General features: G+C 38.7%; 1 protein-coding gene across 1 annotated transcript; it reads right to left on the bottom strand.

The window, feature by feature from the left end:
- Window positions 1-8,744: 8,744 nt before the first annotated feature.
- Window positions 8,745-10,767, bottom strand: LOC117416861 (C-C motif chemokine 20-like). Its single transcript, XM_034028300.3, has 4 exons — window positions 10,647-10,767; window positions 9,608-9,716; window positions 9,430-9,507; window positions 8,745-8,922 (listed from the first exon to the last, which is right to left on the bottom strand). The coding sequence occupies exons 1-4, from the start codon at window positions 10,717-10,719 to the stop codon at window positions 8,892-8,894; spliced, it is 291 nt and encodes a 96-aa protein (XP_033884191.1). The 5' UTR covers window positions 10,720-10,767; the 3' UTR covers window positions 8,745-8,891.
- Between the last annotated feature and the right edge of the window lie 4,340 nt (window positions 10,768-15,107).

Genomic DNA, 15,107 nt, shown 5'->3' with positions numbered 1-15,107 from the left:
TTCCCAGTTTGAAGATAAACTCTTGTTCCTTTTGTTTCCGAGCAACATTTGTTCCATAGCACTGACTGATCACACAGACTGATCATCACTGTTGAAGTGATGGGCTACTGGAAATGCAGTGGTGTTAATATGAATGCTTCTTAAGTGTTCTACAAGCCGGTCTGCTAAACCCCACCAGGTTTTCCCATTTTATATGGGGGAAGTTGAAATCCCCCATTAGTATGGCTTCTCCTTTGCTACACGCATTTCTAATGTCATTGTATAACAGATTATTTTGCTCAGCGTCTGAATTTGGCAGTCTATAGCATGCTCCTATTATTATGACCTTTGAATTTTTGTCCATTCTTCCAACCCATATTGATTTGGCGTTGTTTTCTTTGTCCAGATTTAACACCTGGGCTTCAAGACTATTTCTTATGTATAGCGCTACCCCTCCGCCTCTTCTGTCCTGCCTGTCTTTCCTTACAGTGTATACCCGTTAATATTATATTCGTCTCCATCACTCTCAGATAACCAAGTTTCTGTATGTAACACCTATCACATCGTAGTTACTTGCAGTAGCTTCAAGTTCTAACATTTTGTTTCTGAGACTTCTAGCATTTAGATAAATACATTTAATGGCTGTCTTACCTGAGTTGTTGCCCTTGTTTTGCTGTGGTCTCCCTTCTGTTTTTTTGTTTTCTCCCCCCTTCCTTTCTAGTTTAAATGCTTCTGGACCTCCTCAAAGATCCTTTCTCCAAGTAGATTGGTTCCCTTTTTGTTTAAGTGCGGTCCGTCCCGCCTATATAGATAGTCCTTGTTGTTTTAGGACTGTATAGGTATAGTCGTTTCTGTCCAAAAGTTTGTTTATCACTACACCTGTAATAAGTGCTGCTAGAGTAGGAGTGTGCAAAATCTGTAGTATATACAAAAACATATGTATAGTTGTAGATATTTGTTAAATTATAAATGTTGTTTCTCTTTTATGTCCTCGTATTATAGCACACTGTGCACATGCAGTGTATAAAAGTATTTTATATGGAAGTACACTGTACAGGCACCTCTGAAACACCCATCAGCTACTTTTTGACAGTAGTAGAAACATGTACATGCATGAGAAGTTGTTTAAATACAAATGTACCACTTTTTGACAACAGCAAACTACTCATCAGAAACTGGTATGTGCAGGAAAATTGTTTAAATATAAAAGTACCCATTTTTGACAGCAGTAAAACGCTTATTAGAAACTTAACATAATTTTTTTTTCAAATATACATTTATTTTTACTTGTCTGGATTATTGTGTCGCCTTATTGGTATCCTTAAAATAGATCTTTTTCTTATAACATACATTTCTAGTTGGCTTTTTTGGGGGGTGATAATATGTGTTGTAGATGATAGATGCCTCTTTTGTTGGTGGATGCTATAGAGCAGGGTTTCCCAGTCCTGGTGCTGGGGACCCACTGTCTGCTGGTTTTAATTCCAACTGAGCTCTCAATTACTTAACTAGACCTTTAATTGAACTGATCATTTGCTTAATTAGACCTGTTTAATTGTTTTCAGCTCTTACAGTTGCAGATTTCAAGTTAGCTATTTCATTTTATAAGTAACTTGAACTCTGCAACTGTAAAAGCTGAAAACAATTTAAATAAAAAAAGGGTCCAGGGTTGAGAACCACTGCTATAGAGAACAATTGTACTCCTTCAGTACAGTATATACAGGACTCTAGCTGAATATTATAATAATAATGTTTCAAATCAGCCTAAAATTTGTGAAAATGGCACATGTTAGATTTTGATAAAACATTGCACATATCTGGATAATACGTTAGGAAAAATGTTAAGTGTAGCTCTCTACTCTAGTTTCTGATATATGGTAGGTTAAACTACAACGAGTAATAAGCTGGTGGTCTGTGAGTGAACTGCAGGTGTTCCTGCAATATTGAGTCTGTATTCCTAGGCTGTGTGTGTGCTTGAAAAATGATAAACTCTTGTTCATTTTGTTTCCGAGCAACATTTGTTCCATAGCACTGATTGATCACACAGACTGATCAACACTGTTGAAAAGGGAACCAATCTACTCTGAGAAAGGATCCTTGAGGAGGTCCAGAAGCATTTAAACTAGAAAGGAAGGGGAGAGAAAACAAAAAAAACAAGAAGGGAGACCACATCAAAACAAGGGCAACAACTCAGGTAAGACAACTATTAAATGTATTTATCATAATGCTAGAAGTCTCAGAAACAAAATGTTAGAACTTGAAGCTACTGCACTAACAAGTAACTACGATGTGATAGGTGTTACAGAAACTTGGTTGTCTGAGAGTGATGGAGACAAATATAATATTAGTGGGTACACACTGTATAGGAAAGACAGGCAGGACAGAAGAGGCAGAGGGGTAGCGCTGTACATAAGAAATAGTCTTTAAACCCAAGTGTTAAATCAGAACAAAGAAAACAATGCAGAATAAATATGGGTCAGAGTAATGGACAAAAATTCAAAGGGCATAATAATAGAAGCATGCTATAGATCGCCAAATTCAGGCGCTGAGCAAAATAATCTGTTATACAATGACATTCGAAATGCATGTAGAAAAGGAGAAGCCATACTAATGGGGAATTTCAACTTCCCCTGTATAAAATGGGAGAACCCGGTGGGGAGCACGACGGACATGACAAATGACTGCTTCCTAACGCAATTTGTGGTGGAAATGACAAATGACTGCTTCCTAACGCAATTTGTCAAGGCACTGACTAGAGGGGAGTCATGCCTTGATTTAGTCTTTTCAAATAATGAAGACAGGATAACTAAAACAGAGGTCAGACAGCCATTGGCAAACTCAGACCACAACATAGTCTCATTTGAAGTATTTTTTAAAACCCCAAAAGTAATGACTAAAGCTAAGGTTTACAATTTTAGAAAAGCAAACTATGAAGGTATGAAACAGAGACTAACGGAAGTAGATAGGAGTAAAATAGAGAAAACATCCACAGAAAAAGGATGGCTGTTTTTTAAAAATGTAGTACTAGATGCGCAAAACAATTACATCCCAAAAGTAGACAAATCTAAAACAAAATGGCCAAAATGGTTTAATAGATCAATTTAAAAAAATATTCAGCGAAAAAAGGCACTTTACAGAGCATTTAAAAGGGAACAAAAACAAAGTACACAGAAAGAGTACTTGGAACTGCAAACACAAGTCAAAAAGGAAGTTAGAAAGGCCAAGAGAGAGATTGAAATCAACATTGCTAAGGGGGCTAAAACCAATTCCAAAATGTTTTTCCAATATTATAACAGCAAGAGAACATTCAAAGAGGAAGTTAAATGTCTAAGAGACACAAATGGCAAAATCATAGATGAAGAAAAAAAATAGCAAATATATTAAATGATTACTTTTCACAGGTTTTTAGAAAGGAGGACACGGACAACATGCCCCACATGTCGACCTGTTCCTATCCAATTTTAAATAACTTTAGCATAACAGAGGCAGAAGTGTTAAAGGGACTAGGAGCTCTTAAAATAAACAAATCCCCTGGGCCGGATGAGATCCTCCCAATAGTACTCAAAGAAATGAAAGAAGTTATTTACAAACCGCTAACCAAGATCATGCAACAGTCTCTTGACACAGGGGTTGTATCGACAGACTGGAAAATAGCAGACGTAACACCGATCCACAAAAAGGGAGACAAAACCGAACCAGGTAACTACAGCCCAATGAGCCTGACTTCTATTATATGGAAACTTATGGAAACTATAATAGGATCCAAAATGGACAATTAACTATATGGTAAAAATATCCTGGGAGACAGTCAGCATGTTTTTAGGAAAGGGAGATCCTGTCTAACTAACCTGCTTGACTTTTTTGAGGATGCAAAAAAGTCAAGCAGGTTGAAAATGGATAATTGCAAAGCATACGACATGGTTTATTTAGATTTCCAGAAAGCTTTTGACAAAGTCCCGCATAAAAGATTAATTCTCAAACTGAACGCAGTAGGGATTCAAGGAAATGCATGCACATGGATTAGGGAGTGGTTAACATGTAGAAAACAGAAAGTACTGATTAGAGGAGTAACCTCAAAATGGAGCGAGGTAAACAGTGGTGTACCACAGGGATCACTATTAGGTCCTCTGCTATTCCTAATCTACATTAATGATTTAGATTCTGATATAGTAAGCAAACTCGTTAAATTTGCAGACGACACAAAAATAGGAGGAGTGGCAAACACTGTTGCAGCAGCAAAGGTCATTTAAAATGATCTAGACAGCATTCAGAACTGGGCAGACACATGGCAAATGAAATTTAATAGAGAAAAGTGTAAAGTATTGCATGCAGGCAATAAAAATGTGCATTATAAATATCATATGGGAGATACTGAAAGAAGGGAACTATGAAAAAGACCTAGGAGTTTATGTTGACTCAGAAATGTCTTCATCTAGACAATGTGGGGAAGCTATAAAAAAGGCCAACAAGATGCTCGGATATATTGTGAGAAGTGTTGAATTTAAATCAAGGGAAGTAATGTTAAAACTTTACAATGCATTAGTAAGACCTCACCTAGAATACTGTGTTCAGTTCTGGTCACCTCGCTACAAAAAGGATATTGCTGCTCTAGAAAGAGTGCAAAGAAGAGCAACCAGAATTATCCCGGGTTTAAAAGGCATGTTGTATGCAGACAGGCTAAAAGAATTGAATCTATTCAGTCTTGATCAAAGAAGACTACGCGGCGATCTGATTCAAGCATTCAAAATCCTAAAAGGTATAGACAATGTCGACCCAGCGGACTTCTTTGACCTGAAAAAAGAAACAAGGACCAGGGGTCACAAGTGGAGATTAGATAAAGGGGCATTCAGAACAGAAAATAGGAGGCACTTTTTTACACAGAGAATTGTGAGGGTCTGGAACCAACTCCCCAGTAATGTTGTTGAAGCTGCTTGATGAGATTCTGGGATCAATAAGCTACTAACAACCAAACGAGCAAGATAGGCTGAATGGCCTCCTCTCGTTTGTAAACTTTCTTATGTTCTTATGTTCTTATGTTCTTACTACCTTTCATGTAGTGCCTTAAAGTTATGCCTTTACACAACACTATGTGAAAAGTTCTGTGTTGCTGGTGTCCCTTCACGTCTTATTTTTCTTTTCTTCAAATAAGTGTCTCCCCGCCCCCAACACTTTACATCCTTTTTTGTCCAATTAAGTGCACATGTAGTTTTAAAACATTTTATCCGATCAATAACAATAGTACTTTTATTTCTTTACAATTGCTGGTCTTGTAATTTGGCAAATTATTTATTTCTCTTTGCACCTGATATGCAGCTTTTACTTAGAAAGCCAAATCATTTAGCATGCTATAAATTTACATGCTCAATTAATCTAAACTTGCAGTTCTTCATTGATAATTTAATATTTACTGTGGTGTTGGCCTCTTCAGTTCCAAAACTCCATCTGGCTCTCGTTAGAAAAAACATTGAAATGTGGTGTATGATTAACATACAAATAATAACCTGAATACATAATTACATAATATGGCCTTGCTTTCCTCCAGTACAAAATAATGAAGAAAAAAAGGTTTCTATCCCAGAGCAAGTGAAGAGCATATCAACACACAGATTATGCAGCAAAGCAATGCCTTTGCAAATCAGACTTTAAGCCTAGTCAGAAAGCGGTAATGTACTAGAATTAGTTGAAATCTAAATGTACCACTTCTGTAGCACTGAAACACCTGTCAGACACTTTAAAAGTACTTGAAATACGAACATACCACTTTGACAGCAGAAAAACACCCGTCAGAAATTGGTACATGCCGTTAAAGTACTTAAAATATAAATTCTCTTCTTTTTAACAACAGCAAAACACTTATGATAACTGGTATGCAGATGTAAAGAGGTATAACAGCCACCAGATCTCTGTTTGTTATACATACCAAAATATGACAACATACCATTTATTGACATTACACAGGTTACGTTTTGGTAAGCATACCGCATGCCGATGATATACCACTTTCTGACGTTACAACGGTAGAACAGTGTGTGCTATTTAAAAAATGTCAACATTTCAGCCAGTGGAAAAGCAGGTTCTTGAAAGAAATGAGGGTTGGGTGGCGCAGTGAATTTATGCATTAATTCTCCTTGCAGTAGAGTGTAGGAGTTCAATACAAGTTAAAGTGAGCATTTCCTAAAAACTGACTTCAGTGACTGCTACTGGTCAAGCACCCCAAATGTCCAGGCAGAGATTTTCCCAAGCAGGGCCATTGCATCCAGAGTTCAGGAGCTCAGTAATATCATTCATTGTTATTTTCTTTCTATAAATCCAATATTAATTATAGAAGGGCATTATTTATTCATTGTTTATGGATAAAAATGTTAGTTATGCTGTTAATCCAGCATTAAAAAATATTTTTAAATACTGTACATTGAAAAGTAGCATGGCTTTGTAAGTTTAAAAGTAAACAGTTGAATCTAGTATTGTTAAACAATATGTTTTTTTTGTTTTTTTTTGTACGAGAACAAATTATACTCTTTACCTCAAGTAGCTAACATTACAAAGGTCAGGATGAAATGTATGCTTTTTAACTAATACAATGTCATTGTAACTATTTTTTAAAAGTACAGTAATTACAGGTGCACTCCGTTCTAACAGCGGATAGTTCCATTTATGTCCCTGCCAAACAACATGTTAAAACAGACTTGCTTATAACGTATATACTGTTTGATACGTAGTTTTCCTGCTCCACAGGCAGCTCTTCTGCGTTTAATACGTACAGTTTAATACATACAGTACCGTTTAATACCTACAGTTTAATACATACAGTACCGTTTATTAGGTACAGTTTAATACATACAGTACCGTTTATTAGGTACAGTTTAATACATACAGTACCGTTTAATAGGTAGGGCCTACAGTTTAATACATACAGTACCATTTATTAGGTACAGTTTTGCGGTCCACAGGTAGATATTTTGCGCAAATAAGGTACATCCGGGACAGTAAAAGACAGTCACGCCTGCATTGTGATACTGGGCAGGAAAAACATAAACAATTTGAATTACATTTAGCGAAAATATAAATTCGTAAAATGGTACTGCTTTTAACATTGTACGGACCATAGGGTGTGTTTTGCATAAATAATAAACTCCCGTTCTTTCATTGTGGTACTTATGTTCGCAGTTACACAGACAGCATTTCGAATTGTGTTTACTACGTACTTGGTTTATAAAGTACTCATTTCCATTGTCCCTTGGAGTCCGTTGTAAGTGGATTGCATCTGTACCTTCTGAAGTCATCGAGTTACACCAACAACAAAAGTTTCCAGGAACAAAAAAAGGTATTTTGCTTTTGGGCTACGAAGTCTGTCACCTGGTATTGGCAAGTGTTCAAAGGACCTGCTGTTATGACCTTGTGAATTTCCCAAAGTAGAAATTAAGTTACACAACAGTGACAGCAAAGTGGTGTGAGATTTTGGGCTCATTATCAACAAGGGGAAAGTTTTCTCTCATTTTGCTTAAGGGAATTTAACCATTTTAACATATTAACATAACTAGCAACAATAACAAAAATGTAGTTACAGGCAGAAGCAATTAAACTATTGTTATGAGTTGTTTCTTGCTCTCTGTATTGTTTATTCCTTTTAAAAAAAGAATTAAATCAGAGAAGAATTAGATCATTTCTGCCCTTTGAATGAAAGTAAAAGTACTACACTATGTATGTTCTTGGATAACATTTGTTTTTATACATTTTCTGCATGTGGATGTTTTCCTAACATATATATAAGATTACTCTGGGATACGGTAGGGCTTGATTTTATTACATTGATACTCACTTAGACTGGCATAACAAACTTAATACTTTCTCTTGAAAGGTGAGAGGTTCTGTATACAATCAAGCACAGTGCTGGAAGGCACTATAAGGGCTTACCCTCAAAGCTTTGCAAAAACATTCCTATCTATTGTGTTGTGCTTTTCTGTTATGACTATTTTCCAGTGGGTGCTTTCCCATGTCCTGGATCGCTTGGGCTTGTTCAGAAGCTCACTGGCCACAGGCTAGTGTATTTAAAGGAAAGCAAGGAATCCATGAACCCAGTTCCAAGATAGCATCCGGATACCTGGTTTCCTAGGAGCTGGTCCAGCATGATAACTAAATGTTAGAATCGGGTGTAGTATTGTGTACATGCAAAAACAATGTATAATGCTTTGTGCAGGTGATATAGAAGTATTCTGGTTTGGAGGAATGCTATGAGTTGGTTTACCAAAATCGGTAACATTCCTCAGATATGTCAACAGAAGTAAGAGAAGTCAGAGATTCTATATATGTATTTTTTATCTTTAGTAAGTTATCATGGGACCTCAGAATAGGCCAGTTATAAACATTGCAGTGTAATTATAGTGTTGTTCATCAAAAGGACAAAGTATCACCACAGTGGTCTAACCTGTTACAGCATTTGTTTAAGCTTATATTAGAAAGCAACCGCTAGTTTAAAAAGAGCTCTGCCCCACCCAAAAATAATTATTGATTGTCAACTCTGAGTCAATCGTATCAGTGAAAATGGAAAATCCTAGTGAGCCTGAAATCCACTATCTTCATATTGTCTTTTAAGCAACACAACAGTTAATTCATTATCAATATTTATTTTTATAAATCAGTATAAAATATATAGAAGTCTCTAATTTTTTTTAATATATTACATTTTAAATCTCAATATGTTAACATTTTAAATCATAAAATAACAAGTATTATTAACTTAGTACATTTTATAAAATACAACACCTGCCTAAAAAAAAGGGCAAATTATAACTACAGTACATGGTTCCAATGCACAGTAATGTTAACAGTTAATGTGTTTTAAGATTTATACATTTTAATCAAACACTTTTTTCACAAGTTTATTCTTCCATATTTTCTTGCAAAGGCACAGCTCATCAATGCTTTGCAGCCCAGATCTTTCTGTTTCTAAAAAACAAACAAAAAAAACAAAACAGTAATGAGCAGTTTTCAAGATTTGTGTTATAATTGCATGAATGGATTCCTCAGGGATGCTGATTCCAGAGATTGTTATGATGGTTCAATTATACAGCCTGGTAAAAATCAATAAAGGTGTGTTCTGGTTTCCAAGTGAAATTCCCAACATATTGAGGTTATTTTTAATATTGCACATTGCAGTTCTTAAATATTGTGCATTGCAGTTCTCAATGAATATAAATGTCAACTAACAGAAAAAAAAACATACTAACAGCAACACATGTGTTCATCCGATTCTACTCCTATGCAATCCCGTGCAACTCATATGAATCTGTGGCCATTGTGGTTCACAGTTAGGTTATGTTGGTTTTATGCCTGCTGTAGAACTGTTTTTTCTTTTGTGCAGTCGATCAGTTTGCAAAGCAAAAATTGGGATCACATCTGGATCAAAAATACATATTCTACTGTATATCCTGTGAAGAAAATGTATGATCTTACTTTACACACTGGATAGCTTCGACAACCCACTGCTCCTTTGGATCTGCACACACTTTCCGTCCTCTTGCTGTTAGGAAACTGAGGGGAGAGGGGGATATATTTTAATAAATCAACCTTTTCTTGTAGATTAGGAAGTTCAAAATGGCTTGGAATACAGTTTAATATGCGTTTCACTTACACTGTTGCTTCAATGTTGCAGACACCATTGGCATGCTGGTCTGTGTAGTTTTTAATGAACCTGCATGGCAGGGGCTTTGGGGAATAAGAAAGGCAGCATGGTCCAGTAGCTAAAATCAGAAGAAAAAGATACAGAGTTAGTATTAGTGAATATGAATGTCTTGCTGAATGTACTCTTCTGCCATCGCAGGTTGGTATAGTTTTACACTGCATCCACTAAAAAGTAACACTGGCCAGATGTGAACAGTCCCTCTTTAGTCTATGTATTGGCTGTGTCTCCAATTTAGCTTTTTCTGTGACAGATTCTGCAGCTCCCTAGGGAGCCCACACAAGAGTTGCACTTTTTAGTGAGGTATTTAATGATATCCCTGCATCCAGGCTGGAGTTGTCCTGGTCTTTAGAACTCTGTTGGCTAGCTAGACATCTGATTCTATTTGCTGGAATGCTTACTGCTCCACCATCATTGGGTGAATCAGGGGAAACAATTGCACACTCTGTATACATGTATCCTGGAAGGATCCATATAGCTGCCATTTCGGATCTACAAATTCCCATCCTCTTGTCTCTATACCTCCTTCCCTATTTTGATGTGCTCCCTGTATTCTCTTTTTCTTTCTTCCTTTCTTCTCTTATCTTCCTGGTCTCTGTGTTGTTAGGTTCTATTTGAAGCCACCGGTGCATAAACTAAGTCCTACTTTTTGAAAATAACAGTTATTACAGGTTCTTGCTCTGACGAGGCACTTGAAAGACTTTTGATAATTCAAAATGACACATACTATGCAAATTCTCTGTACAATTAGTAATTCTAATTTTTAAATAGAACAGTTTTCAGTAAACATACATTTTCCACATGTGCTATTTTTTTTTTATTACCAGACTTTCTCAGTTTGTTTTCACTTAGACAACTATACAACCTGTAATACACACTGTTCTAAACTCTGCTGGCTTGTTACACTGATTTACATGTTGGTAAAAAGATTAAACTACCCACTGAATATACCGATCAGCCAATATTAAAAATGAAAGTTGATAATACTCACATTGTGATTCACTGAAGGAACTCAGTGTCAGCACTAACAGGACAGCTGTGACAGTTAAGCTGATGTGTGCCATTGCCTTTTCACTGATTTGCCTTTGCAGTAGAGAAGTATTGTAACTCTTCAGTTTTTCTCTGATTAACATATATTAAGGTGCCCATTTTATATAGTTTTGGCATGGGGAAAAATGTAACATAAAACCCAAAGAAAAAATTCCCATAGGGCAAAGAAGCAGTTACGTAGGAGTGTTTCTTAAAGGTAAGTAGGTCACATGAGAACCCCTAATGGGAAATCATAGTTCCTTTTAACAATTGATACGTTACGATTAATTCCCCATGTATGTAATTAAACCAAAAAAATTCGACATACTTATTTTTAGCTTGAACTTCCAAAATGTAACACTATAAAATACATCACAAATTACATTTTCTACAGGTAAGACAAGGTTTTGCACAGTAGTTGTACATACATCCTTACAGATAGCCTTTTTATGTTAAATAGGGCCATTGACATAAAATACTTTTTTTGTTATAGGGAAAAAATTAACATAACTGACTAAAATAAACAGAAAATAAATAAACACTTCATTTACTCATTATTACTTTGTTGAATAAACCTGTCTTCACAGTAAGGTACCCCCTCCTCCCAGTTCCTTGTTTTTTTTATATATAACGAATTAAGCAAAACAGACTCCCATCCTGTGATAACATTTAAAAACAGGTTTAGCAGATTAACAACGTGGTAAACAACATCAGAAGCCTTCTTTCGAAGACAGAAAAAAACTGCTCAGTCATTTCTATTATAAAACTTGTGAGAAGCATGGGGACTTTCTGTAAGAAGAACTGTAAAAGCTGTAGTCACAATCAATAGGAACTACACTTAGAAAGCTGAGTGTAAATAACAATCAAATTCTAACCATATCATTATTTACCGAACTGGTAACATAATGCCAGCAAGTGAATGAAAATACCTAACGTTGATCAACAAAAAAAAGTCATTTATCTTGGTTCTTTTTCCAGCAACTCTAGAACAGCGAGGGTAGCCTGTATCTGGAATGTCAAGTCATAAATATTTAACATATTGACTTTTTTCTTTTTTTTTCTTTGTCTATATAAGAGATAGGCAAATATTGCCAAATTGGTTACTGTAGCAGGGCGATTGCCCTGCACATGTATTTAGTGTGGATATAATTTGTATGGGGAAATGGGTTTATTGTGTGTCGTTTTGGAGTTGATTTATTTAATTGAATTATTGTTTTACAGACGGGCGCTCGATTGAGACTTGCTGCCTGCTAGGCTTGGTTGAGGGGAAGGGCAGCAAGTGATTGGCTGTGCTGGACCTCAATCAGCAGGTGGGCGGGTCTTGACCGAGTGTCCGTCAGTTCAAAAGCATCCGCGGGAGATGGTTCAAGGCGACTGCAACGCCATGCCAGAGGGGAGCGGCGTATACTCGGGAGGAGAGGGTCCGCGCTGCAGGAACGACAGCTACGCAACCCTGAGACTGCAAGCGGTGCTTGTGAAGGCAATGCCCAGCCAAGGCCGTATGAAGCAGCACGAGTTGTTGCCTGAATACCGGCTCATGAGTAGGTTAGTTAGGGGATAGTGATCCCATGTGATGTATAGCGAGGGTTACGTAGTGTAGCCGGTTCCTGGAGCGGGATGCCTCGTTTATAAGGCTAGCGCTCGCCCCCTGGGGCACCTTTTATTTGTAGTTTTTGTACTGTGTTTTATTTTGCCTTTTGTACAGCTTGCTTTATGTGTCCTCTGTGCGTTACCATGGCTGGTAACGTCACATGACCACCTTTACTTTCATTTCTGTTTCCATTAATAAATCCTGCGCGCCTGTGCCAGCGTTTCAAATCCACCCCCAGTTGTCTCTCTGTTTTGCTAAACACAGCGGCTATCCACGCAAGTGACGTAAGACCCGGTCACAGTTACATACAGAATGTTTTTAAGAGACGTGCCCACAGCTAACGGGTCATAAATATGGTAAGAATAGAATTATTCAGCTACGTGGGAATGATTCCTGAAGCATACTGTGAAGATCCCACTAAAATTGGTGCAATTCCAAGATGGTTAGACTGTGCAGTTAAAGTTGTTCCATCTGGTAGCGCTCCTAGCTTGAATAGCTACAGCCTACCACTTTGAATGAGTCCTAGTCCTGCTGTCGAAGGAGTCCTTTGGTGGTTGATTAGAGGTCAATATACTGATCACATACAACTGACATGTGCGTGTGGATTTCTTTCAAATATCTAAATAGTCTACTCTTAAAATAAGCACAAGAATGAACCGTTTTAAGTGAAAAAACGTCAGTGTGGGTTATATTTAAAAAAATATATATATAATGTAAAATGTAAAATATAAAAATTGGGCGGGGTGGGGGGTGTATGACTATATTTACCACACAATCAGAAACCTACGCTTACCAAAAAGTTAATTCTGACCTACTTACTGTACTGAAGTGCATAGGAAAGTTTTTTTTCCCCCAGCAAACAAATTCACCATCGCATTTAATTGGGCTTCTCTATGGTTCCATATATCTTCCTCTGGTAACTTCCTAAAATGAATAATTAATAGCCTCCTTTTGTCTGGTTTCATTTGAATAGCAGTTTCACTCAATTATTCAAAATCCGGAGTATTGAATTTCACATTCAAATGTATCTGTTATAATCAGCTGATGATTTTGAGTAAATAGGCTGATTTATTCTGTTATTCTGTACACATGGCATCCCTGGCATACTGTATACTCTGTATTATACTGTGGAAATTGATATTTCTTAATTTGATATCTCTTACAATATACCGACTCATTAGAGAATCAGTATATACTGCGATGAACCACCATCATAAAGGCTGTCCTTTTAAACCTCTTTAGGTATGTGTCACAAAGACGGCCAGAGTGGGTGGCGTCAGACCAGAAGCAGGAAGGAATACAGAGAGACTTGGGGTTGTGATGAGCTGAGTGCAATGGCTGCACTCAGCGTTTATTAACAAATAAAAGGTTTTAACACAAAACAAAACAGGACACGGCACTACACGCCAAAATAAACAGGTAAACAAAACGCACTAACATACAAAACAAGTGGACGAACGTTAAACAAGTACCATGCTGGCACTTCCAGCACGCTGTAGCAATTGTTATTTTAAACTTTTATTTCTCCTTCTCTCTCACCCGTTCTCCACTCTCGAACACCCAACCCCGACTGCATGCTACGTGTCTCTATATATACTGTTGTGCTGGGATTCAATTACTAATTAATTATTCACTTGAATCCCAGCACGTGAATTAATTCTGTGCAACCCCGTGCTCACATATTACATTTAACCAGCACGTGAAGTGATTTGTGCTCTCCTCGTGCCTAAATACAAATCTACACTTTTTAAATATACGTGAAACACAGACCCGTTTATATCCTGTGTACCAATCTCTATACACCAACATTAACACACGCACGCAACATACAACACATAACACACAAATGCACACAGGGGCGGGGCACATTGCCACATATACCCCCCCTTGTGCGCAGCACACATGGCCTCAACGGCCACCTCCCCCCTTAAAAATCCAGCTGTCCAGGCCAAAGTCTCGGGCTGGGAAGGGAGGCTTCCAGGGGCCCACAGGTGGCAATGTTGCCAGTAGCCAGGCTGCTACTGGCCATGCTGTCAGCAGACGTGCTGACAGCTCCCAGACTGACTCCTTCAGCAGGGGCAGTCCTGGCAGCGGAAAGGCTGCTTGGGGGATGGTCTCCTGACCTCCCCTCTTCTTCGTAGCCGGCAGCTCCCTCTTCTGGGGCTCCGGCCACAGTCTCTTCTGCAGCACAAGTGCTGCAGTGGGAGCAGGTCTCCGGACCTCCCCCACGATCTCCGGCAGCGAAACTGCTGCAGTGGGAGCAGGTCTCCGGACCTCCCCCACGATCTCCGGCAGCTAAACTGCTGCTGGGGAAAGTGGTCTCCAGACCTCGTCCGGCGGCTGGGCTGGTGAGCGCCGTGCTGCCTTCAGCAGCATGAATAGAGGCTGCTGGGGGACACCAGCCTCCTGCCCCTCTCCCCCCCAAAAATTTCCAGGGGGTTGGGCCTGTAACTCCTCCCCTTCCGGCTCTTGGGGCTGAACCAGCAGGCATTTTCCCTCTGCTGGTGGCTTGGGTCCCAGAGCTGTGGAAGCCCCGACTTGCCTCCCTTTGGGCTGTGGACGCACCGACTCCTCCCTTTTGGGCTGTGGACGCACCGACTCCTCCCTTTTGGGCTGTGGACGCACCGACTCCTCCCTTTTGGGCTGTGGACGCACCGACTCCCCCCTCTTGGGCTGTGGACGTTCGGGCTCCCCCCACTCAGGCGTAGGACGTTCGGGCTCCTCCCACTCAGGCGTAGGACGTTCGGGCTCCTCCCACTCAGGCGTAGGATGTTCGGGCTCCTCCCACTCAGGCGTAGGACGTTCAGGCTCCTTCCGCTTGGGCTGTGGACG

This window comes from Acipenser ruthenus, chromosome 12 (assembly GCF_902713425.1).
Source record: "Acipenser ruthenus chromosome 12, fAciRut3.2 maternal haplotype, whole genome shotgun sequence".
Classification (NCBI taxonomy): Eukaryota; Metazoa; Chordata; class Actinopteri; order Acipenseriformes; family Acipenseridae; genus Acipenser; species Acipenser ruthenus.
Note: the sequence above shows the minus strand (reverse complement) of the source record. Positions and strands in the feature narration are given on the sequence as shown.

Coding starts and splice junctions, on each gene's coding strand:
- LOC117416861 (XM_034028300.3), bottom strand. CDS start 10,719: ATGGCACACATCAGCTTAACTGTCACAGCTGTCCTGTTAGTGCTGACA. Junction 9,717..10,646: donor TTCCTTCAGTGAATCACAAT/GTGAGTATTATC, acceptor TTCTGATTTTAG/CTACTGGACCATGCTGCCTT. Junction 8,923..9,429: donor GAAGCTATCCAGTGTGTAAA/GTAAGATCATAC, acceptor TTTGTTTTTTAG/AAACAGAAAGATCTGGGCTG.